This window comes from Rhineura floridana, chromosome 14 (genome assembly GCF_030035675.1).
Source record: "Rhineura floridana isolate rRhiFlo1 chromosome 14, rRhiFlo1.hap2, whole genome shotgun sequence".
Taxonomy (NCBI): domain Eukaryota; kingdom Metazoa; phylum Chordata; class Lepidosauria; order Squamata; family Rhineuridae; genus Rhineura; species Rhineura floridana.
This window is the reverse complement of record NC_084493.1, coordinates 9,321,679-9,347,804: the sequence shown is the minus strand read 5'-3', so window position 1 is coordinate 9,347,804 and position 26,126 is coordinate 9,321,679. Positions and strand designations below refer to the sequence as shown.

Sequence of the window (26,126 nt, the reverse complement as noted above, 5' to 3'; positions counted from 1 at the left end):
TCATGAACTACCAATTTGTCATCTTAAATTCTTTACAGAATTGCACTGTTAGCTGCCTAAATATTTTTTATTAAATGCAAGACTGAAGGTTTTGTTCTAACCTCATAACTGACATCACTGACTAGCTTCTTAGTGATATTTTGATAAATTGGGTCATTGATGTGTCTTTGGTTTGGTCAGAGGACAGAGATGATTTCTGGATTTTCTTAAACATACACACACAGAGAGAACTGAGGTTTTCAAAAAACATCAAATGAAAACATAGAGGTGCTTCAGATAACTGAAGGTACATTTGCATTACAAAGTGAGGCTCCTATTAAAATTCACATCATTTTCTGTTTTCCACAAATTTGTAAAGGGCAACTAGGTGTTCTTAAAAGCATCAGAACACCATTTCCCCTTCAGAGCCTAGACAAATCTCTTCAATGTCATTGCTTCAACATCATTTCTAGCCTTTTATAACCAGCCTTTATTGGTGGGAATGACTTAGCAACAATAGTATATTTGCAGTTATAAATAGGTTTAGCATCTATTTTATTCTGACCACCCCAGAGAAACAATCAAAGGGCTGCTTAGTAAAATAAAAATAAAAATCAGTCATCTCTAATGATCATTACCAAGAACCACATAGCATGGGGGGGGATGGTGGTGGTACTGCACTCGAATTTCAATGCCAATATCCTACACTATTCACTCCCATTTAAGAATTTATTTCCTATGACTTCTTGTAGGATGATTGGCTTTGTGACTTCTCTAATATGTATTTAGATAATGGCTTGCAACTGCCTAGCTCAACCTACAAGGCATCCCTTTTTTTGGATATGATTTGGATCACTAAGTTAGGGATGGAAATATCCATTTTCGCTTCTCTGTTTCTCATTTTTTCCAGTCTTAAGTTGATTTCTCCACATTTGACATGGCATCTAGCACAGCACACTACAATTGCAACAACAGGAAGGAAAACCATTCAGTGGTCCACAAAGACCATCAGCAATTTTCAAGTGGGCCATGGGGGGAAAGTATTTGGGGACCACTGGTTTGCGTAAATCTATAAACTATCCTTAATTCACTGTTCATAAGCAGTGCTAGCAGGAGGCTGGTCTGCTGCTTCACATCAGATTTCCAATGAGGGCGATCTGCTTGCAGCCCAAGATGCTTGCAGCCTTCAACTAACTCTCTCATTCTATGCCTGTCTCAGCCTCAAAACTGCTCATTTTGTACCTTTACCCATGCAGTTTACATTGCGGGTGGGGATCATCACAGCAATATCACTCTCCTGAAACATTTCAGAGAGATCACTGGACATCTCATCATTAACTCCCATTAAGAGACATCAACTGTACATCCTTGGCCAAACTGTGGTCCACAGACTTCCGTAAGCTTCATTCAGGTGGTCTATGATGTGTCTATGGATTTGTGGCTGAAGACAGGAGGCGGCATATCCATAGCATTAATTACTGATTTTTAATTGTATTTCTATTTCTTGTTTTATTTCTACGGAATTACAACAAAATACAATATATAAGAAATAAAGCAGCATTGAAAATACAATTAAAAATCATACAGCATCTAGCACAGTGCATTGCAATTGCTACAACAGGCAGAAAAATAATGAAGTGGTCCGCCAAGACCCTCAGCAATTTTTAGGTGGTCCATGGAGAAAAAAAGTTTGGGAACCGCTGTCCTAGGCCTTTTTTTTAACAGTCATCACTTTAAGGCAAAACCTGAATGATAGCAATCAGCTGTGCTTTTCAGTGCATGTGACCCATTTAGGCAGAGTGAAACAGCTGATTTGAGATTTTACAAAAGGGCAGCAAATTGTTAGTTGTTTAATTTATCTTTATTGTATTTTTTATTCCCAGGGAGAGGCACTTGTGGGATTTTCTGCCTCAGCTGCCAAGAATGATGCACCTTGAGTTGTAATCTTGTGACGTACCTCCTAGGGAGCACTGGCCGAAGTTGTGTCCACAAAGTGATTGGCTCTTCTGATATGACAAAGCAGTCTGTGTCCTGAACTGTCCCAGCTCTTGCTGTTGCCAGAGTGCCCTAAAACCTAAGGTAATGTGTTAAAGCTCACAGCAGCACTTTGAAGTATCTTGCAAAGGCCAACCAGGTTTTACTTGATAAATTAAGCACAAATCCTGAATTGGCCTATTGGCAAAGGAGTTCGATTTCCGATAATAACATAGACTTGACTTACAAGAGAACACTGCAAGAGGTGTGGAGTCTACTGCTTGACTCATTTTACAAATGAGCAAAGTAGACCTTGATGGGAAGACGTGAGTATCAGCCATGGCAAGGGGGAAGCCAGACTCTGGCAAGCAAGAAGAACCTGAGGCTGTCCCCAAACCTGGAGCTACAGAGGATGAACTCTGTCTCCTCCCCAGGTTGACTGAAGCATGGGATTTCTTTTCGGCTCTGCACTTGCAGAGTAGAAGGGTCCCTCTTGCTGTCTCTTTGTTTGTGTATTCATGATGATTTGTGTCCATGCTGCTTTCAGGGCAGTCATATGCAATCCCCTTTTAATGCTATTTGTACCTGCAAAAGTTTTGGGGTGGTCATAGGTGTGTTGGAGAACTCCAGCTAAAACAGAAATGGGAGAAGAAATTGCTGATGTGTGCTTATTCATCCCATCTCTAGAATGGAAATCAATCCAGCAAATGCAATCGGTATTTGTTGTTTGCGTTGCTTTCAGTCTACAAGCGATATGTAATTGATTACATTTCCCCCTATTTGCTTAAGGTGTAAGATGAACTGCAGCAGAACGGAAACAGTATACAGGGCAGAGTGGAAAGCAACGCCTCCTTACATCCCATGGCGGTCGTACTGCTTCCCTTCCAATCAGCACATATCCTGTGACTCCTTGCTGAAATACCTTAACTTTTCATACCGTAAATGTTCTGACTTTACCTTTAAAAGACAGAGCTCTGGGATATTCTCTTCCTTCATCATCCAACATCCTCCCTGTTAGGATGGTAATGCTGTACATAAAGGATCACGGGTGCAATTTATGCATTTTTTTGGCAGTGTAATTTTATTTATTTAAATATTATACATCCGTTATGAACCGCTAAATATTTTTTAAAATCTCTAAGTGGTGTGCAATATAAAAAAAAATGTCATTAAAACAAAAATGCAGCATAAAGCCAACAAAATAGTAGTATGAAACATATGAAAATAAATAAAACAGGAAGCCAAGGAATACAGATATATAAAACAGGGTCTAATCTTATGGATCAGGGAAAGCTGGGCAAAAAGAGAAGTCTTCACAAGAGGTCTGAAGCAACGGGTGGTTGTGCTTCATGCATGGCAGAGGGCATTCCCTATGGTACAGGAGCAACAGCAGAAAATGTTGCTGATGCAACATTGCTTCCACACCGCACTAGAAGTATACGGATGCGTAGCAGGCTTGTTTATATGGGGGGCAGCAGCAGCAGCAGCCTCAGTGGATCACTGCACAAAAATGGGGGGAACTAATGTGATTTAGCCAACTCTTTATTACATATTACATTTTCATATTGCCATTCTAGGAGTTCAAGTCAGTATACAGAGCCGTCATACCAGCATTTGCCAGGGGCTATTTTCCTTCCACTCACGGTTCATTGAATCCAGCCCCCCAAAAACAAAAATAATGAATGTTAATGTCTACTGGATCACCCCAAGCTATGTTCTATAATATATGAGCCCTGTTGTTTTTGAACTCTCAGGGTGTATAAAACAGCTGCTTTTTCAAAGCCCTTAATTTCCCTCAAGTCCAACGGTCCTATGTTAAATATTAACAGCTGTGAAACAAAATTCAACAGGCATGAGGGATGAATCAGCATTTGCTGCAGAGGCAAGGCCAAAGTCTTGGCAAAAGAAGAGAAGATTGGTGGAAAGCAGGATCAGCAGAGCTTGTGCTGGGTGAGTTAATGGGCTGATCTTTGGCATTCGAGGACAAGCATTTAATAAACAAATATATATCTCAGCTATATAACAGTTGTGTTATCCATGCTCATGATGTAGCTGCAGTAGCAGCTTTGCCTGAAAACGGAAAGGCCTACTGAGAGGAAGGAGGTTCATCCCATGATCAGCGAGTACAAATGTTCTTTGCCAAACTTTTCCACCTAGCTGCTTGGCAATCGGAGTTCGGGGCATGTTTTGACAGTAGCTATGTTACACATGTACACCTGAACTTTTATATGTGTCCACCCTCATAAGATTAACATATCCCAGGAGCATAGCAGAACGTTTTACAAGAGTCAAACCCGCACGTCACTCTGAATGTGGATAAACCTTAACCCATTTACCAAACAAAGAACACGCACCAAAGATTCAGACAAAATATAGGTTGATTACAAGGACAAGGAAAAATATATTGACTTTACATGTTAAAATGTGGGCAGTTCCTAGCTGTTAACAATCACACACTAGATCTGTGAGACTATAGAGATGTCCTACACACACCCAAACTAAGATAGTGAGTACATCGATTCACACCAAAGAAAATGAAGAAAAAGTAAGGAAAAGAGGATGGTTGGAGGATATATACCTTTCCTGAAGAAAACCAGAGCTCCAGGTCAGGTTAAAGAGTTATGTACCTGGCAAAAGTTAAGCTCTCCCTTTCTAGATGTCGTCAAGTAGCCAAGCATACAAATATCTCACCCTTTCCTTGTCCCAGTGTCCTGCGTTTTGTACTAGAGGGTCCTAGGGAGTGATGTGATGGCAGGTAGTTTATTGAAGCCTCAAGTGTGTTGGTTTTACCTAAGCAAAACCTTCCATTCAAATGTGTTTTTTGATCTCGTTGGGTTGCATGAAACTATAAGGGGGAATGTGCGTGTGGGGGAAGGGGCATTAAAACATTCCTTTGAAATATGGGGTTTGAGGATCGTGATAGATCCTGAGATAATCTTACTGTCTCCAGTGAGGTATGTAACATAAACTCCAGTTTTCAGGAAAATAAGTTCTTAACTTATTGAATTCTGAAGTATCATAAATAAGCTGGGCTAGCACCACTGTCTGTCTGAAAGGATTACCCTCTGGCAATTTTTGTAAACATTCTTTGGTTGGAGAACTGCCTTGCAAAAATTCAGCTACCTGCAAGTGTCAAAGGATGGCTGCATTTTGGTTTTTGTGTTGTTTTGGTAAGTGTGAATTTGATAGATCTAGCTTGAAATGCGAACTGCGAACATTTGCTGATGGCGCCCTCAACGCTTTCTCAAAATTCCAAATGAGCCCATCCATCCTCCCCCCAAAAAGGCTGGGGACCTATAGTATATTATTTCAGGGACGAGAGTCCATTCCATCAAACCCTTAAAGTGTTATCCTAAAGTGGCAGGTATATATGCACATTTTTGTGTGTGTGAGAAGTCAGAAGGAAAGGAATTGCAAAAACTGTGACAGCTAAGTTCAAGAAACCCACAACAATATATAATCAAAGTGATCATTCCAGAAAGGAGTGTTGACAGTAACAGAAACTCTTTGCCACTGATAAGCTAATTACCATCTGTAGTGAGATAAATGCCTGTTAACTCAGTTTCAGGGCACTTTTTTGATTCCTGATATCCTTCTGGACATGTATAATGGACATGTATAATGGAAGGATAGCAATAGTAAAGGTAGGCAGACTGGACAGGAGAGGAAGATGACACAGTGGCAGAGTACATGCTTAGCATATAGAAGGTCTAAGGTTCCACCCCTGACATCTCCAGTTAAAAGGATCATGTAGAAAATGATGTGAAAGGTCAGTGTGGCAGCACCTACCATTGACATTAGGCATGCACCTTCATTGTACTCAGATGGGGGCTGGCTGAAAGCAGACTGAGGCTGGTGGGGCAATGCCTCACTCACCCTAAGGACCAGCCTCCACTGTTTTCAGCGCCTGCTAAAAAGTTTTTTTTGTTTAGGCAAGGCTGCCCAGATATGTAAACATAACATGTATTTTAATATGGATTTTTAAATTTTACAATATATATTTTGAACTGCTGGTTTTATTTCTATCCTGACATTTTTAAGCCCATTTGTTTTTAAATCCTGGTTTTTAATCCATATTGCTAATGGGGTTTTTTATATGTAAAATGCTTAGAGGTTGTTATAATTCAGCGGTATACAATTTAGGTTAAATAAATAAGATCTCTACCAGAATAGCCTGGTTCTAGACTGTGTAGGCCTCTAAAGACCACCAACAAGCAATATGAATTGCTTGTAGAGACCAACTGGGAGCCGGTGTCCTTGCTGCAAAAAATTATATGCTCAGAACAGTTTGTCCCATTAAAACTCTGGCAGAAGCAATCTGGAGCAGTTGTAGTTCTGGTAAGAAGTTCCATAATAGCCCCGCATACAGCCTGTTACTGCAATCTCATCTGGATGTTACAAGGCGTCAGTGACAATGACCAGATAAAGACATTGTTCATGTAATGTCCTTCCTCCGATTGGTTCAGAACACCATGAAATGTTAACATTGTGCTCACTTAATCTACTCTAGATCATAGGCAGCAAATCTATCTCGCTAGAGCTTGGGTTCTAGTTGCTTCTTGCCTCCACCACTGGCTTCCTCTCTCAGATGCTGTTGTGATGAATGGGCAGGCAAGTTCCTACTTCTCTGCCAAGCATTAAACTCCTGGGCCATGTTTTCCCATTTTCTTTCCTGCCTGGTTTGCCTGCTATTTGCAGCTAGCTATTTGCTACATGTGCAGGTGATGACCTTAGACAGCATTTTGGAAGCCTTTGAAACAAAAACGAAGGAAAAGACGTGCAAAATATTACCCACAAGCTGCTTTGCCAAATCCCATTTCCAAGGTCTTCTGGGATAGTACCCAGGAATTGCATGTTGATGTCAGGGGAGGCATGGCTGTGGAGTCGGTACGCCATACCTTCGACTCCGACTGCTCTATTTTTCTACTCTCCGACTCCGACTCCACCCAAAATTGCTTCCAACTCCACAGCCCTGGAAAGGGCTGTAAATGTCTTTTTAAACTGGAAGCTCTCATAGGAGCATTTTTATCGCTGCCTGAATATGCGCTGATCTTGGCATCACAGCATTTGTCTTCATCTGTGTCCTGTGTCATACACTGACACACAAAATGTTTTCCATCTTAAGTTATGGTGAAATGCTCAACTACAGCTGACTTCATGGGAAGCTTCTTTGACATTTTGAATTTATATTTTAAAAAATTTGTCAATCAAAATTTATTGTGAAGCCGGAGTCGGAGTTGGTACACTTCTACCAACTCCGACTCCACCCAAAATTGCTTCTGACTCCGACTCCGACTCCATGACTCCGACTCCACAGCCCTGGGTAGAGGGGGCAAGAAACACTCTTTGGCAGATCGCGGCCCATAATGGCATGAAGCAGATTAAAAACACGTCTGGATGCTTGCTATGAAAACATGATTTGCATTGTCAGATTAATATATCATCACTGGATGAAAGAATGTTTTTAACTGTAATTGTGTTTTTAGAATGCTTTTTTATTGTTAAAAGAGTTTTGTTGATGTGCTTGTATCCCCAGGCAACTTCGGGAGGAAGAGCAGGATATAAATGCATTAGTAAGAAATACTCAATGGAACTTACTCCCAGGTAATTGTGTAGAGCACTGTAGCCTCAGAGTCCTACCTAGTATGCGTTGTAACTGCTGCATCAGCAGCTAACCAACATACAGTATTTGCTTGTTTATTGACACTACAATTTGAAAAATGAACAAAGCCACTAGAACAACAGAATGCAACAGCTAAAACCTAAATTGGAGGGTGAGTGTATAATTTTTTTACAGCATTAAATAGTGCTTTTGAATATCCTACTAAGCTCTGTCCTAAGGTTTAGCTTTGCTCTTCCTGTAAAGCAGCCGTTCCCATGTAAAAACTATGAGATGCTTTGAGACAACAGCACCACCTGCTGTATAATGACCACAAAAAAACTCCTCTTCCAATGCAATCCTATGCATGTCTACTCAGAAACAAGGCTCACTGTGCCGAGAAACGTACTCCCAGGTAAATGGGTGTAGGATTGCAGCTTCAGTGTAATATGCACTGGGACATTGAAACTGATGTTTAGTTGGTGGTTTTAGCCCTAAATAGCTTAAGACCCAAATATTTTAAGGACCGCCTTAGGAACATAGGAAGCTGCCTTATACCAAGTCAAACCATTGGTCCATCTAGCTCAGTATCACCACTGGTCTTCAACCTTGCATCCCCAGATGTTGTTGGACTACCACTCCCATCATCCCAGATGGCATGGTCAGTTGTCAGGGATGATGGGAATTGTAGTCCATCAACTTCTGGGGACCCAAGGTTGAAGAACACTGAACACTGACTGGCAGCAGCTCTCCAGGGCTTCAGGCAAGAGGCATCCCCAGCCCTACCTGGAGATACTCGGGACTGAACAGCCGACCTTCTGCAGGCAAAGCAGATACTCTACCACTGAACTACGGATGGCACTTCCCATATAAAACACCTTCCTTTCATGGCAGACCTTCTCTTCGCGAACCTCCCTATGTAGGCAAAGTGTGAGGCAGTGTGGTGTAGTGGTTAGAGTGCTGGACCAGGACCTGGCAGACCAGGGTTCAAATCCGCACTTGGCCATGAAGCTTACTGGGTGACCTTTGGCCAGTCACTGACTCCCAGCCTAATGTTAACTGGATCACCGCACAGGGAGCATATCACCCCTGTGCTTTATCGACTCCACTGGCTCCCAATTTGTTTCTGGACCCAATTCAAAGTGCTGGTTCTGACCTTTAAAGCCCTCAACAGCCTTGGACCAATGAGCTTACGCCCATACGTACCTGTCCATGATTTAAGATTGGCTGCCTCTGGTCTCCTCTGCATGCCTAGAATAAAAGATGTCAGACTGACAGGCACGTGGGAGAGAGCCTTTTCAGATGTGGCCCCCAAGCTCTGGAATACCCTACCCCAAGAAGACTGCTCTGCTCCCTCTCTGATGGTTTTCCAGAGACTTCTGAAAACCATCTTGTTCCAGAGAGCCTTTGGGAGGGACTGAAGGCAGAGCCTGAAACTGATTTTATTTTCCCCCCCTTTTTTAGTTCTTACCTCTTTAGTCCCTTTGAATATCACTTCCCTATATTTCTTAACTGTATTTTTATCCATTTTAATTTTTTTGTGATTTTGTGTATGATTTTATTGTGAGCTGCCCTGAGTGCCCTACTGTAGGGTAGAAGGGTGGGACAGAAATATTTTAAATAAATAATAAATTAAATACTTCAGGAAGATCTGGAGAGACAAAGGTTTCCCACCCCTTCTCTGAATCATACATCCCTGTTTTGTAGAATGCCACATGGGTAGGAGGATTCTCACAAATGACTGTACCATTTCCTCCAATCAGCTATTTGTATTAAGAATTGCCTTCTGCTGAGCATCTGCAGAGATCATTGTTACCCAGTGTACAAGTATTTGTGTGGAGGCCACAAAGAAAGAATGAGGCTTCGTGGCATCCTTTCTATTCTCTGTGCCCAACCACACTTATCAGAACTTCAGGTAACGATAATGTTTGGAAGCTAGATGAAAGTCTTCTCCCTTCCCTTTATTACATATTAAAATAGATCTGTTGCCTTCCCTATAGTAGGGTAATTGGGGGGAAATGTATGAAGCAGTTTCACACAGAGCATTTTGAGTATATTCTAAAACAGTGGTTCCCAACCTGGGGGCTGCGAAGTAATCCAGAGGGGGCCGCGAACAGTAAAGAAATGAATTTGTATTTTTTAAAAAAGCCTTCATTCCCTGGACATTGTCTGCTCCCCACTGCCACTGCAGACAACACCTCCCCCTTGCTCCAAACCAGAGGGGAAGGACTTTTGCTGAAGCGCCAGAGCATCTTTCAGGTGTGCCAAAGGCAGGCATCTGCCTATAAAACATGTGGCAGATGCCAAAGGAGGCTGAGGGTGGAGCTACCTGGAAGAAGAGGGGATTACTATCACCGACTCCCATCTCCTCGCACTGCTGCTGCTGCTGACGCCCTTACTCAAAACAAAAGGAGGGTTTTCCGTGAAGCAAAAAGAAGCAAGGCTGGAAGGAAAGGCTGCTTTCCCCCTTCCTTCGTGGCAGCCAGCCTACCTGCCTTTCTTGGCTCCTGACTCACTTTTAAAAAAATATTCTTATTTGTGAGGCCACCCCAATCTTGCCTTCAGCCCAGATGGAACCAAGGAGCAGTGAGGAAGCTCAGGACTTGCTCGCCCTCCCCATCTCTGAGGCCAAGTGTGTGTGCCAGCATCCCCCCTTTCTTCCACCCCATCTCTTTCTCCAAGATGCTGTAGCAGTTGAGGGCTTACCCGCTCCCACATGCCCAAATGCATGCGCACCTGCAGATGCTTGCAGGAGGGGCAGGTGTATTTGTGTGTGCGCATGCACTGATCTGTCTTCTGCTCCTCTCCCATTCCCCAAGTGCCCGCTAACCAAGTCATCAGTTCTGATGATCACCCCAAGGCCTAAAAGCACCAACCCCCCTCCCCAGTCTATCCACCCTTTTGTCTTCACAATCTAGCATCCCCACCGCTACCACATTGCTGCTTCTCTATTTTTATTATGATTAAAAAGCTCAGCAGGTTGGTTGAGGCTGGGATCCACATACTACAGCTGACATGTATTTATTTATTATTGCATTTATACCTCACCTTTCCTCCAAGTTGCTCAAGGTGGTGCACATAATCCCCCCCTTCCCATTTTATCCTTACACAGACTCTGTGAGATAGGTCAGGCTGAGAGACTGTGTCTGGCCCAATGTCACCCAGTCGGCTTCATGGCTGGGTGGGGATTTGACCCTGGTTCTTAGTCCAACACTGTAACCCACTAGTGTTGGGAGATAGGACTGTACATCTTCAGACTCTGTGTGTGTGTGTGAGTGAGGGGGGGGATACCAATCAAGAAAGGAAAGCAACACCTCCCTGTCTGCAGGGCACTTTTAATGGAAAAGGATATATGGAGATATGATTTTGCCACGCACCATTTTTTCAATTAACAGAGACTAAACTTACAATTAGTATGGGGGGTTGTCACAAAATGTTTTGAGCTTATAAAGGGAGTCCTGTACTCATAAAGGTTGAGAACCATTCTTCTAAAACTTTGTTTCTATAATAGGCTGAATCAGCCTTAAAACCAGGTCAAGTTTACTAATACTGCCTCTGCAGAATACTATTATACATTTGGTGGAGGAATCTTTTAAATTAAATGAGATTACCTATCTAGTTTGAATGTAACTTTATCTTGATCATGTAATTTGAAACCTTTGGGTTCTAACACAGAAAATCCTAGACCCTCTGCATGTTGTTAGCATTCAGTTATGACATCAGATGGCCTATTTCTAGTATAACTGCTAATTTTATGACCTGACTGAAAATTCTACACAAAAGCTAGTGTTGGAATGTTTGGTAGTAGGAATGCAACCAAACACTAGCTCAGCTCCAGTTTGAGTAGAATCAAAGCCTTGGCTTTGATCCCCAGAATACCATTTCAGCCTCATGCCAACAATGAGTAGGGTGCAACCCACCTTTAGGAAGAAAGAGTTACACACATTGTGGATCAGACTATGGACGTGATTTGGTTTTTAAACCCACTACGCCTTGCAAGGGATTAGGATGTTGAATGTATAGATCAATGAGTGAGTGAGAATCTTTTACAATTATTGTGGAAAAGGGGTGAAAAATAAGCAGGATACAGGCTGAGTCATGATGGGTCCAGTTCAGGGTAAGTATAAATCAGTAACACTGGCATGCAGGGATTACTGAATGAGTGACTGATCAAACTGCATGGCAAAAGATTTAGACAGCTACCTTGAAACTTTGTTCATATTTTAACAGTACTCAACCAACATCTTGTGGCACCTCAAAGACTAACGTATATATTATAGCAAATGATAATCAAGGACAGCTGTAAGCTTTCATGGGCCACAGCCCATTTCCATCGAGTGCTGTGTAATCTCAAATTGACCTCATATTTAAGTACTAGACCGGCAGCTGCAAGTGACCAGGAATTGCATGCCGGCAAATGAGGGGGTTGGCAGAAGAGCGATTAAGTGTTCTGACCTTCCTCTGTACCCTGCATAAAACCCTGCTGACCAGGAAAGACATCCTTGCAGGAGTAGTATTTAGAGGAGTGCAGAGGGAATGAAATGCAAAGAGAACAGACCTTGACAATTACCTGAAAGCAAAACAGTTAGTGACTAACAAAGAAGTTTGGTGATAACAAACATCCTGGCATTAGTAAACGAACAAAATGCATGATAAAAATCCATAATCTCAAATCAAGCCACAGGTTACATATGGATGTTTCTCTTATCAGTGAGGCACCCAGGCACCTGGTTGGCCACTGTGAGAACAGGATGCTGGACTAGATGGGCCACTGGCCTGATCCAGCAGGCTCTTCTTATGTTCTTAATGGAACATGTGCAAGCTTGTGTTTGTTTCTTTTGTAAATTTCATTAGACTTGCAAACACCTCCAGCTTTCCCTGCAGATGAGCAGCATTAGCATACTTTGTGACTGCCAGTCAGGAATGCACACAATCCCACCGCAGCAGTAGCGTTCGTTTTGTTTTCAAGACCTAACACCCAAGGTAAAATAAAAATGACTACACAGATGTCAACAGAGCAAATTTTATGTTTTATTTTACATTAAAAGGGTGCAAATAGGGGAAAGGGTGTATTTAAGGTACACAACATTTCTTGCAATGTCCCATTAAAAACAGGCACATCAGAAAAAGATCAGCAGCAGGACCCAATTCCTGGCAAAGTGAAATCCAACTAGCGCCAGAGGAGCCTTCTGCACATGGTGTTTGTGAGCCCTTATCCTGAACCATTTCAAATGCATTTGAAATTGACATTCATGTTAAAAAATACTACGCTTCATGTTCACTGCCATGTTCCAAGAGCAGTGCCAGGATTATATGAATAAAACATTGCATTACATGTTTAAAATAAAAAGATTAAAAATCAAAAGGCATTTCAACAAGAATCAGACATGTGCACACAATACTTTAAAAAAGATTTTTCACAGCTGATTTTTCTTTACAGTAACAAGAGTTGCACTCATTATCCCAATCATCCCGTTTTTAAAAGCACAAAAGGCCAACATTAAAGAAACAGACATAATAAATTATACATCACAAAATTTCCAATGGGAACAAGCCACTTAATTGCAGTGTCCCTGTTTGGGGAAGATGCAATATTTGGTATGGTCCACTTGCCCCAAACTGATAATTCTCCTCTCTGTTTGGTAGCTGCAAACAGTTATCACTACCAGGTTGCTTTTCCAACTGGAGAAGATTAACCTGTTCCCATGTTCCACAGGATAGCCTACATCATGCAGCAGTTACGCAGTTTGGAAAAGCATTTCTTAAAAAATTATCATTTTCCTGAGACAGTCTTAAAAGGATGAGACAGGCTATTTAAAGCCTTTTTCCTGCTTATATTTGATTGGCATGCACCTGCCATTTCTTTGGGGGGGATACCAAACTGGGAACGAGTATTCGATGTGAGAGAGTGTCCCAGTCCCTCTCAGAAACCACACCCCATAGGAGCAGTATTCTAGGATAACAGTTGAGAATGAAATCCCCATGAGGTGCTGAAGTGCAGGTTGCTACGACACCAAGCTGAGGCAAGGGCATCCTGGTCAGAGACTGAGGTTTCTTCACAATTAAGAAGTTTGGTAATAAAGTATGCAGAAGCAGCTGCTTCTCATCCTCAGATTGAAGACCTGCTGCATAACAAATACTGAAGTGAAGATTTTTACCCCCTCCAGACATTCACATAGAATGGTTCCTATAGTCATTCATCTGCAGCAGGGATGAGGCATCTGTCATCTTTCAGATGTTCTTGGACTCCAGATCTCACCAGCCCCCGCCAGCATGGTTAATAGTTTGGGATTGTGGGAGTTGCAGCCCAACAACATCTGGAGCGCCAGAGCTTCCCCATCTTTGATTTACAGTAAAACTATGATTTCTCAAGCCTCCCTTCAGTTCCCTTCCGGTCACTTACTGGGATATGCATAATACAAACACACCACTGAAAACTGCCAAGGCAACCAGAGTGCCCTGGCAATTTTAGGCCCTTTAACTTCTAGACATCATGCCAACATCAAGACCAGCTTTAAAAAAAGGAAGCTTTTATTCCTCAGTTATTGAGGCTCAAAACCAATGGAAAACTAGCCTTCAAAGCAAAATGATGGTATTTTCTTCAAGGCCTGATAAGCAATGCAGAAAAGGTTTAATCTCCCCCTCCCCACACAAACAAACTTTAGTAGTATTTTGAGAAAGCAGGGCTTATGGCTTAGTATTTATAGGGACACGCATATTTGGCAGTTCACACCGGGTAGTACACTGTCTTCAGACTATATAAAATTCATAGGAATGCTCACTATGGCAGTTTGCCTTCCACAAAAACTCATGCTTAACCGTTTCATTTATCAAGAAAGAACAATACAAGTTTTGTTCCTCCACCCTGGAACTTATAAACCATGGAATTGGAAAGATTTAGGTTGTGTATTCATGTTTTGGACGATAAGGACACTGTGCAGGGCATTTTGAAGAGCAAGCATCCCTGGGAGTAATAATTTTGGAAGCTAGTTCGTGGTGTGTTTTTGTAAATCTAAGTTTAAGGCTGAAAATTGAAAAGGAGAAAGAAATTCAAACCAAACACATGGTAAAGAATTTTCCAATTCTGACACTGGTAATTTTCAGAGTGATATACTCAACATTTTCTCAACGTTAAAAGAAAGCTACTTTTAGAAACTATTGAAGATTAGCAACTTAAATTTCTTCCACCCTAAAAAGAAAAGCAACAGCTTGCTAGCAAAGTCATGACCACCTAACGTTCAAGAATGTGTAGGGGATCTGCAAAAGATTACTAGTCCACATATAGACATTGCCTTTCCAAGTGGCAAAAAAGCAGGTAGATTTTGAGCAAGCACTTGAAAGACCCATCCTGTAGATAACAGAACTATTCTTGTCTTTTAGTAGGACTGTTTGCTGCCAGACCCAGAGAACATTAAAGGTCAGCTGCTAGAAAACTCAGAGAGCCTCCTGAAGGAAGATGATCCCCATAATTAAAGCAGATTTGGCCCTTAATAAATGGGGAAGACACATATCCAGAGCTGAGGGGGAAGCAAACTACTTCATCTTACTCATTCCTCATCACATCTTTCTGCTTTCTCACTGTAACTTTCAAACTAATCAATGACAATGCCAGCTTTGTTTTGCCAAGGTTGGCATGGATTTAGAACAGAAACCCTGGAAAAAACTTGGCTGTAGTATTGCAACCCATAGTATCTTCTTCAAAGTAGCAGAGATGAAACAGTTAAGAATTATGGGGAAGAAAGCCATTTCTGTTGAAATGACTGTTCAGCTGACTGTTCTCTGGAAATAATCAACACATGTCAGAAAAGTAGTACAATACCTGGAGGCAGCTTCAACTCCGTGATGCTTCACTGGAAATAGGAGGCTACAGACCCTGCAGTGATATTAAAGACACTATAAAGAGAACGATGGAGAAGTGGGAGGCTGCTTTCATAAAATGGACCAGCACATTGCACACATTCTCCACTTCTGTGCGGCTGCTATCAGCTGAAATGTCTGCTTGTAGAAAGAAAGAAAAAAAGAGTACCAGAAGTAATCCAGACCAGCTAGTTTCTCTAGTTCCTTGTCATAAGCCCCTTGAATCCAGAGTTTTACTTGGAGAACCTAGAAGAATCCCTACTGTAAGACATTTCTTACACTGTTTGGTCTCTGGACAGCTTCAATATTTGACCAGAATGCAAAATAGGGTTTGGATATTTATTTACCTGCTTCAAAAGCATGCTTTCCCATGATACAAATATTTTCATTCAAAAGAAAACTAGATCTCCTGAGCAATGGAACCACAAGCAAGATAGCTTTCAAGTAATCTTACATTAAAAATAATGACAGCTTCTAAAGAAAAACAAAATTGAAAAAGCCTTTACAATGTAGCTTCCTACTTTTGCTAATTCTAAATTGCTCCTTGATGGGAGAGAATTAGACTGCCTAGTAGAGTGGAAGAGAGATTTACCCTGGAATCAGAATGCTGGGTACTTAGATGGGAAAGGGCAACACAAATGCTGCAGTTGGCAGAGCTTGGGAATGCACAGCTAAAGTTTTCCTTTGTGAATTCTTTCATATTATCAAATCAGGCACTACACCCTTCCAGGAATGGGAAACAAGGCTCATTTTAGCTGGTGGCATTAGAAACATTAGTAATTGGGTGGAGCAGACTGAGAAGTTTAAAAAGTAACAAAAAAACTCTTCTAATGACTGATAGCAAAGGGCTCATGCTCTTTAGTAGCATCCCAGATGGAGGAAAATGGAAACTGGCAGCACTCAAAGAATAGATGCAAAAGTCTCTGTGAAAGACAGCTCTCATGGGCAAAAAGCAAGTCTGTGTTTTGGCTCAAGTGTTGTGGGGGGAGAAAGAAAGGCAGCCCAGAGCTCAGCAATGGTAGTTTATTGTCAAGTGAGACTTTCAGGTTAAGAAGAAAGCTACAACAATTGACAGAATACTCGAGATCAATAGGAACCAAAAGAGGTACTTGAAGAGGGTGTTCTTTATACTCCCTGGGCATATTCTTCTGTTTGGAGGCAAGGAGTTCTCCCTCTTTCCCCTAACCAGTCAAGGGTGCAATGATAATGGAGGCAGCTCCCTTCCCAAAGAGACATATTATTGACTGAACTACAGTGTTGTGCTGGCATTTAACAGAGGAGGTGGGGCACAAGATTTCAGAAAGCAAGCCCATAAGCTCTGACAAGGGAATACTTTCAAGACCATTCCGAAGCAGTAGGCAGAGGATGTGACACTCTTGGGGCAACTCTCCCAAATTGCCAATTATTTATCTCAAGCCATATCCAATGTGGGAGTTCACAACCTCTGCATGGAGTACAGCGAATGCAGAGTGGCCAGTTCCGTTTGGAAAGAAAGAATAAAAAACAAATGAAACCATCTGTTTCCTGGGGCATGTTAATAAAAAGCCCTGACTGCATAACCGAAAGAGTGACAGGTAATGCACAGGCTGCTCTGCTGGAAGCCACATGCTGTTTACATTCTGTACAGATAGCCTGAAATCTCTGAAAGGTCTGATAAGAGACGTAGTCTAAGGCAGTGGCAGTGTCCTTTCCCTAAGAGAATAGCTTTGCTCGCTTTAAATGGCCAAAGTGCCTCATTCTTTCCATTTTCAATTACAGTAGTCTGCATTTGCATCTTTGTGACCTGCTCAGAATTCAGCCCAGCTGACTTCTCTCCTTCCGGCCAGCAGAAAGACTTTCAATTCCAAGCAGGTTAGGTCAGGCACCTTGGAGAAAAACCACAAGAGGGGTGTTCAGTGACAGCTGGAAAGGGCAGCTGAAAATTCAAGTAAGCTTCAGTGCACAGCCAACAGTGGGGTCTGAAAACCCCGGAATAGTCCCAGGGGATCCCAAATGCGGTGGACAGACTAAGTCAAAGGGAGGCTTTGCACTCAAATACAAGCTGAACATGTGTGCTGGCATCATTCATACCCACAAGGGAAAAAAAACACGCACACACGGCATATGCATACATAATGCTAAAAAAAAATTAAAAGTGCAACATAAGTTCCTTTAGAACAACTGACACTTCTCTGTAACCATTCTGAGAAGGGAGATGTCACAGAAACCAATAAATCAAGGCAACTGGAAAAGTAGATTGCAGTTCTCTCATCACTGGCTTACTATCATGGAATTTGTTGGAGTACGATTAAGAAGGATCAGGTCTAAGTTGCCAGTGCAGTCGACACAAAGCCATTTGGAGGAAGAGGAGCTGGGTCCTTTTCAGAGCATCCTCTCTTCACCACCATCTTGACCCCGCTGTTCATAAAGCCCCCCTCTGTTGGTGAGAAAAAGCATGTCGAGAACAAAAGAGAAAGGGAGCAGGAACAAAAGCACATTCACCAGGAACGCCCTCTTTGCCAAACCGTTGTACAGACAGGAAGGTAGCCAGCCAACCTTCCAACAAGGGCAACTAGTGCCGGAGAGGATGCAATCCGGATTCCAAAAGGAGCTTCAAGCGTGGAGTGAGCAAGCGAGACCATTTATGGAATCCACCTGAATGTTTATTTTGGAATTTTCCCCTTTCCTCTCTTTTTGGTTTAGAATGTCCCTCGTTTCTTGTCCTCTCCCCAAGAGAAGCCCCATTCAATGTGGCAGGAACAGCAGGTAAACAAAGTCCCCCAAAGACCTCAAGGAGCCACCTGTCATTTCTGGCGCTGGGAAGACTTCTTCCTTTTCCTCTTATAGAAGCAGCAGCACCTGGAGCATAAAGAACACAGCAAATCAATAGAGTACTGGAGCCTCCAGCAAGCCCTCTCCTTCCAAAACAAAGTATGTGATGCAACCAACTTCCTCACTTTCAGAAACAACCAATACACATGCTTCCCGCACCCACCCTTTCCTGCAACAACCAATGCACTTAAGAGGTTCAAAACAGCAAAGCTGATGGACATTTTACAATAATCGCCACAACACTCCGGGGACCCATGTGACTTTAAGGGCTGTAACCAATGAGAATTACTATGGCCTGTTCTAGCCTCCAGCTTTGTCATTATTTTCCTAACCAACTACACTTACAACTAGGAATATGATCATGGCTGATTCTATCCAAAAGTGCAAGATCTGCCCCACCTTCCCCACTGGCAGTAAGCTGCAAGAATGGCACACTGTTAACTAAGTGCTCTCAAACAGATGGTGCATTTACTGGACAAGAAACTAATGAAGCCTCATATGGACAAACAGAATGCTTTCAGACTGGAACTGTGGCTAACGACTACTACATTAATTCAGAGGCACAAAGGATCTTAGCATGAGATGCTGCTGAAGTAGATGGACCCATGTAGTGTAAGATGAGAAAAGCCACCACTGTCGCTTACAAATACATTTGGGACTGAAAAAGAGTGTGGAAGAATTAGTTAAACAAGAACGGGCAGGATGAAAATCAAGCCCTAAACACAAAGTTGTCCTGATTTGGAGTTTCCCAAACGTCTGAAGTAAAGTTCTAGAACAGCGACTTGAACAAGGATCACCCTTATTATAAAACAGATGGAAAAACATATTTGATAGAAGTCCACCTCCCCATGATTTAATCTATGATTAATCCAAGATTAAAAGTTTTAGTGATGAGGGTTTTAGAACAGAATTTAATCATTTTTTTAAAAATCAGTAGCTTCCTCTTCCCAGTGCCAAGCTTGTATCCAAAGTTAGCAGGTATCTTGCTTTACACCACAGATTTCCTTCTAGCATTATGAACCACAGGAAATGGAAGCCCACTGTAGCAACTGACATCATTGTCAGTAAGTTTTTATTTTTAATCATCCTAAATACTGGTTGGATCTGAAATTGTTCATTTTTGAAGCCATTTTTATTCTGGTATGATTGCCAAAGAACATCCTATATTCCCAATTCTCAAAATGATACAAATAATTTTTTTCCCCATTCTGGCAGTGAGTGGTAGGTTTTGTTATTTGTTGTAAGTACTCATTTTTAAGAGATACTGTGCCCTTCCATCAATTCCCCCTCCCCAAAGTACATACCCCAAGATTTTGATAATATGCAAATCTCATCAATTAAAAACCAAGCTAAAATCAACTATTTTTTTAAAAGGATGATTTATAATCAACAAGTCAACAAAGACAGCAGCTGAATTTTAACACCACACTTACGAGAAGATACTTCAGCACTGAAGTGAAGCATCTGGATGTTACTGAAGCCAATTCCTGTGCAAGTAACTTATTTAAGATCTGTCCTATGTATAATGGCAAATGAAGTCCAAACCCTTCACTGCTTACAGCAATTTAATATTATGAGGAAATGGAAGAGGAGAATGGGCTGGATAACACCCAGGCTTGGGGTAAACATGGCCTATAGCAGGGGTGGACAGACTTCAGGCCCGTGAGATCGACTTTGTTTTTTACTATAATCCCAAGATCTACTAATCAAAGCCAGGTGGAAAAGACAAACACATAAAATTAAAGAATTATGAAGTAGGACATTTCGTGGTGGTCCCATCCCCTCCCCTTTTTGAGTACCACAATGGAATGGAGTATATACTGTAGTCCTTCCATACCAAGATCTGCTCCAGGTAATGACCTGAGCTTTCCTCATTCAGCTGTATAATTTAGGGCAGGAAGGAGTCATGTTCTTGTTGGTATTGCTGAACAACTGGGAGTCAGAAATCCTTGCAATCTACCTTCAATAATTTAAAATTTATGTTAAATTTATAATATGGCGGCAAATTTGCATTCCACAGGACATTGCTCTCAGATAAAATAGAAAGATGATTTCATGGAAAAAATGCCACAGATCTTGGATGCAGATACCAGAACCCACTCTATAAACACACATTAAACACATTTTTTTATAAACCAGTACTCGGATGGAATCTGACACCACATGACTTAATCAAACATACATTCAAACAAAATATAAGTATATTGGAGATGCAACTCTAATGGATTTATCACATCTTTTGATTATTCACCAAATCATACATTTAGTCTCCATTATAGCTGACTTTTAAAAAAAATCATGGGCAGCAGTTTGCCAGTGAATTCATTGGTCATCTTACTAGGGTTTGTAAAGAGCGTACTACATTATGTACAGGTGGTAATACATTTATTAACAGCAGCACAATTGGCTATTAGTCATAGATAGAAAAAGATTAACCCACCCTCCTCTATTGACCATTGGTGTTTGAGGCTATGGGACATGGCTTGTTCAATTAAACACACAAACAAGGTAACAGAGAAGGAAGGCAGCAAAGTGATTTATTTATTGAGAATGGGAGAATAATAAAGTCTAAGATACAGTTCAAGCCCACTCCATTCTGGGAATAATTTGACTGCTGGATACATCATCTGAGCTAGCTAATTAAGATCAAGTTAATATTGTTTTGATCATGGTTTATTATTAAATTAAATTAATGTTTTTGTTTTTATTTGATGTTTTTGTTTACTATCATTTATGTAAAAATATTACAGAAGAAATTACATGCATTATAATGGAAATTAAATAAAATCAACTAAAATGTTAAAATAATGGCAAACCATTTAGGTGTTCTCTGTATTAGCCTAGAAATATCACTCTACTGCCTTTTTGGAGATTAGACTGACATCCAGGAGATTTTCCTCCTTTCCTTGTAGCATGTTGCTTGCCTTCTTACCTGAGCCACTCGGACTTGTTTGACAAAGCTTACTTCACAGCAGCAGCTTTCAATCTGTGTGTTAGTGTCACCCCCCTCCCTTCCACCAACTGAAGGAGAAAACCATTAAGACATCCAAGTACAATGAAACAAAACAAGGGCAGCTGCCTTGACTGTTACTCATTTTCATCCTTGGAACAGGACCAGGGAGGATACCTTGCCCACATGAGACCATGAGGTACTTTTTATGTTTTGGAGAAAGAAGCCACAACAAACAGTTCATGCAAAACAAGAAGCCATTGCTCAGGTCTCCAGAGTGATGTGAATGAGGGAGAAGGATTGGGGAGCAAGAGAAGAGGGAGAGAGCCCACTGTGTTGTACTGAAGTGCAATACATATTAACATAAGCATCTGGGCACCCATTGCAATATCAAATACCTGTAGGGTATGGCCTGCCTCCTAGGCATCAACACAGCTTTGGCTCTCCCACTCTCTGCTTCTGGATCGGCTACAGCTTATGTGTGTGTGTTTTTAAAGGAGACTCAACAGAAATGGGAGACTATAGTGTGCTAGCAAAATGTCCATTCCCTTTCCATAGAAGTGAATGGCTTCCACTAACAATACTGGTGTGCTGGTTTTCCACTTACTTTGACAGTAATAATCACAGCAGATGCAACTGGAAACCTCACGGGGATGGACACAGCTTGATATCCTCCTCAGTCTCTGATAATTCCTGCAGAGCCCCCTATGGTCTATTTCATGGATGAGAAGGACCCCACAGCTCCAACAAAAGAGGTTGGGAGCAAAGGGGGAAGGGCAAGGCAGTTCTCAGAGGTATAACTGGCTCTTAAATAATAGCCTGCACCTTGAGAGTTTGAAGTAATTAGCTTAACCTGATACAGAGTTACTTGTTTTCCGTAATTCATTTTGGGTGTAAAATCTGAATCCTTGGATAAACAATTTGATTTTTTTAAAAAGAGGGGTAGCCACAGAGAGTGCACAATCTCATAAGTGGATAAAACCTCAGAGAGAAAAGACAACTCTACAATAAAACAGGAAGGTGACATATCTAGGTTTTGACATGGTGTATTTTAATCAATGATAAAATGAACAACACAAGTGAAGGAAGTTGATCTGTAAAACCTGGAAGGCATGCATGAAGCTAGGGTGACTTATGCTGCACAGATGGCTTCCATTAAAGATGACACAGGCTGGATGGCTGACAGAACCAGACAAACCAGTTTCTTATGAAAAGCCTGGAGTGGACACTGGGTGGCCTTCACCTATGAAATTAATTCACTATGAAATGAAGCAGAGACAGAGAGAGAGAGACAGTCACACAGATTGATGGAATACGCAATATATGCCTTAAAAACACCCATTTCTCATGTTCATTGTTTCCATCTACACAAACAAGTAGTGGCAGAAGTAGGTATGCTAAAGATGACTTCTAATGCTCCCAACACAGAATTCCATTTCTGAAGTGGAAGAGTTTCCACAAAATGGTTCCCCTTAAATAAATCTCATGGCAAAAGTGTCTTATGAAATGCAGCTTTCTGGTTGACCACATCCCAGACATTGCTTTTCAAAATGAGATAACTTGAGATTTCACCATATGGTTGTGCCTTCACAACACCACCTTACCACAGACTTATTGAGGAGAGTTATCCTAATTCTGACTTTTCCACTTCAGAAAATGGGTGCGGAAATCAGTTCTTAATGCAGGGCAAATGATTCCATAAACGCTACTTAAACTACAATGGCCTAGAACTCATGTCAATGGGAGACACACATTTTTAAATGTGTAGCTTGTCCTGTCCAACTCATAGATTGTTTATACACAATGTCCAATCACAAACACGGAGAAAAAATTTGAATAAATACACCAATTATGCTAAAAGGCCGATATCATAATGCAAAGCCACATGCATCTTTCGAAACACACACACACTGCCCCCCAATAGGTAATGATGTTGCAACACTCCAAGACAGCAAAAATCCTGGAAAGGCTTCAAGTAACAAACATCACTGGCCTCCAGTTTGTCCAGGGCACAATTCATAGGTTTTGACCTATAAAGACTTAAACAGCCCAGGACTTTCTCCCTCATGAACCTATTTGTCAAGATCAGTTGGTGGATGACCTTCTTTGGGTATCCCCACCTTTGAAAGGTGGCTACCAGGCACAGGGGCCTTCTCTGCCACAATGCCCTGCCTGTAAAATGTTCTACCTAAGCTCTTACACCCACTACCATCTTCAATATTTTAGGTGCCAGGAGAAAATTATTTAGGGGATGGCTTCAATTATGGGGACTTCTGGGTGTTCAACTGCTATGGTTAGATTTTGTTGGCATATGCATTTTTAGCAATGATTTTTCTGACATTTGTAAAATGCTTCAATCCTAAACAGTAACAAAAAGGATTTTTTAAAATGACACAATAAATACAGATTGGCAGACAGACAGTTCGTTAAGGTATTTTAGCATGTTAAATGTTGCCCAAGTTTGAGAAGAGGGCCAAGTTTGAGAAGAGGGCCAAATGCCCCCCAGGAATATCAGCTACAAAATAAGGCAGAGCAGCAGGGAACACCACCACCAAGACAGCCGTGGATTTTTAGACCCATAACCTATTGCACACAGTTTTGGTTGGGTAGCAAGCAGATATCTAACCTAGTTTTTTCTCTCTTTCAAAGGATCAGACACTGTTACGAGAGGATGGTCTAAGATTGAGTTCTTAAACTGTGAATCAAAATTTCCTGGAACTCGGACAGAGTTCTACTACTCCCAAGTGTCAAGTTTCCTTGGGACAAAACGAACAGAATCACACACTCTGATACCAATGAGAACTCAGCAAACAAAGCCAGAGGAAGAAGCTACTCAGTTTCTGTTAAGTTAATGTCTAGAGCATGCAGGTTGGTCCTATTCTTAGGTATTTGCTCAAGTGTGAGAAACAGCAGAAGCGCTCCTGCAGAAACTCCAATATATCACACTTTATCCTGCCAAAGAGAGACAGCAGGCACGGGATTAGTACATGTTTAGAAGGAGAGATTCCTCCCAATTGAAAAGGTCTGAAGAAAACAATGGTGTAAAATTATTATATTAAAATGTGTATCAGGTTGGGGAATGGGATTCTGTTAATGGAGGGTGTAGAACACATGCTTTACATGAAGAAGGTCCCAAACCCGATCCCTGGAATCTCCTGGGAGGGCTGGAAAAGACTCCTGACAAACTGAGAGATGCCTCTAGTCAGTGTAGACAGTAATGAGTTACATGGTCCAATGTTGTGACTCAGCATAAAAAAAAGCTTCCTATGTTCTTCCTAGGTTGTGATGGTGGAATACACATTTGTGTGAAGTGTCATCTTGCATGCAAAGCTGGCAGAGTAAATATATCACTTCCATCCTCTGCACAGTGATACCAAGATGCTCCAACATGATCACATGCAGAATATAGGTATAGCCTCCCACAAAGTTTAATATTTCCACAGCACAGCTTTCATCAACTTGGCACCTTCAGATTTTTGGACTACAAAGCTGTGCTATAGCACTGTAGCTCCATCCATATGCATAGCGCTTTACAAAGACACTGCACCAATAGGCTTACAATACAAAAACAGACACAAAGAAACGTGTGCTTTTGCAGGGCAAAATTAGCAGGTATTAGTGAGTCGTATGTTGCTTATTTTTGCTCAGGAGGAACAAAAAGGGTTCACTTGGGGATCCTTTCAGGGTCAAGCTATATCGAAAGCATGATGCAGACTAGGCATCTGAAGCCCACACAGAGAGCATTTCTGGTATTTTATTGTTTTGTGTAAAACCACTTAGATACTTCAGGTTTGAAGTGGTATAAAAACAATTAAAGTGTCCTTCCCACAGCAGTCGTGAGAAGGTATTCCAAAAAGAACAGCACCTGATGCAGCTTATGAGGCTGCAGATGGAAGAGAAAACAGGGAAGCTGCTGCGGCACACTCAGGAACTCTGAATTCCAAGGAAGCTCTGAGATCTGGTTCCTCAGAGGAAAACCCTAAAAAACCTCAAAACCAACTGAAGAGCCAGGCAGGTTTTAGACCACAACACTGCTGATAACCATGAACTGCACAGGACACCTTAGGGTGGTCATGGCCCCTAGCGCCAGTTATACACGCACACACACACAGTATTTTATGAACCTACTTTTTTGTGGAGTGTATATTTAAAACAAAAAGATAGCTACAAATGTAAATCCATGTGCAGTAATGAGGATATTGCTTCCTCAAGGGCCCTTATCAGGAAGGAAAAACACCAAGCATCAGCGTCTCTCAGGTACTCATGTTCCATTCAATCTGACAAGGCTTCAATAATGGCCTAAACCCCACTTACAGCCCTGATAAAAGTGAGATGTCAAAATGGTTAAGCTACTTTTACACTAATGAGAGAGTAAACATCCAACATATACATAGTGCAAGACTACAAGATAAATCTGAAGAGAATTTTTGTACATCTCAGCTCCAAGAAGGGGCAAGGGTACACAAGGTGTATCCCCCCCCAAAAGTAAGGTAAAAACACATTGCCCCAAATACTTCAATTACTGGAAAATTTTGCAGAAGTGTGACACACTTACATCTATTAGTGAATTCACTGGGCCTTACATTTAAAAACTTGCTGTGTTGCCAGAGGTGACAATGAATTCTAAACAGTGAATGAGCGGGCAGGCTCTGTTAGCCCACTGTGTTTCTATATTCTTTCCTCTGTGGCCACCATAGAAATGCAAGCTAGCAGAAAGTTGTTAGGCTAGTAACTTTTGGTGATTATTTACAAGTCTGGTTTGTCTTAAAAAATGAAGGCAAGCACTCCCAACACAGAATAAACAACACCTCAGAGAAGATAGGCTCTGCTAGTTCCATTGTTCCTTCATCACAGCCTTACAGAAATAAATATACTATTGTGCCCTTCAGACACAATAATCCCAGTCCTGCTGGATAGATAACAGTTTTCTTTGCTGGATTGAATCGTTGGGCCTGA

The 26,126-nt window shown here is 41.5% G+C and overlaps 1 protein-coding gene and 1 long non-coding RNA gene across 6 annotated transcripts in view; one reads left to right on the top strand and one right to left on the bottom strand.

Moving 5' to 3' along the window:
- The first annotated feature begins 1,775 nt into the window (after positions 1 to 1,775).
- LOC133369934 (uncharacterized) lies at positions 1,776 to 24,244 on the top strand. Its single transcript, XR_009759029.1, has 4 exons — positions 1,776 to 2,058; positions 2,743 to 3,903; positions 7,490 to 7,557; positions 23,820 to 24,244. It is a non-coding gene; the product is annotated as an uncharacterized LOC133369934 (long non-coding RNA).
- The window catches only part of CSNK1G1 (casein kinase 1 gamma 1), a 58,306-nt gene continuing 44,741 nt past the window's right edge, over positions 12,562 to 26,126 (bottom strand). For 4 of the 5 annotated variants that reach the window (XM_061595724.1, XM_061595719.1, XM_061595720.1 and 1 more), the window contains one exon: positions 12,562 to 18,247. In XM_061595724.1, the coding sequence (XP_061451708.1) occupies positions 18,193 to 18,247 (55 nt within the window). In that variant the 3' untranslated portion in view covers positions 12,562 to 18,192. Of the gene's footprint in view, positions 18,248 to 22,200; positions 22,430 to 26,126 lie in introns of those variants that run through there. The other variant, XM_061595723.1, reaches the window with a different exon arrangement.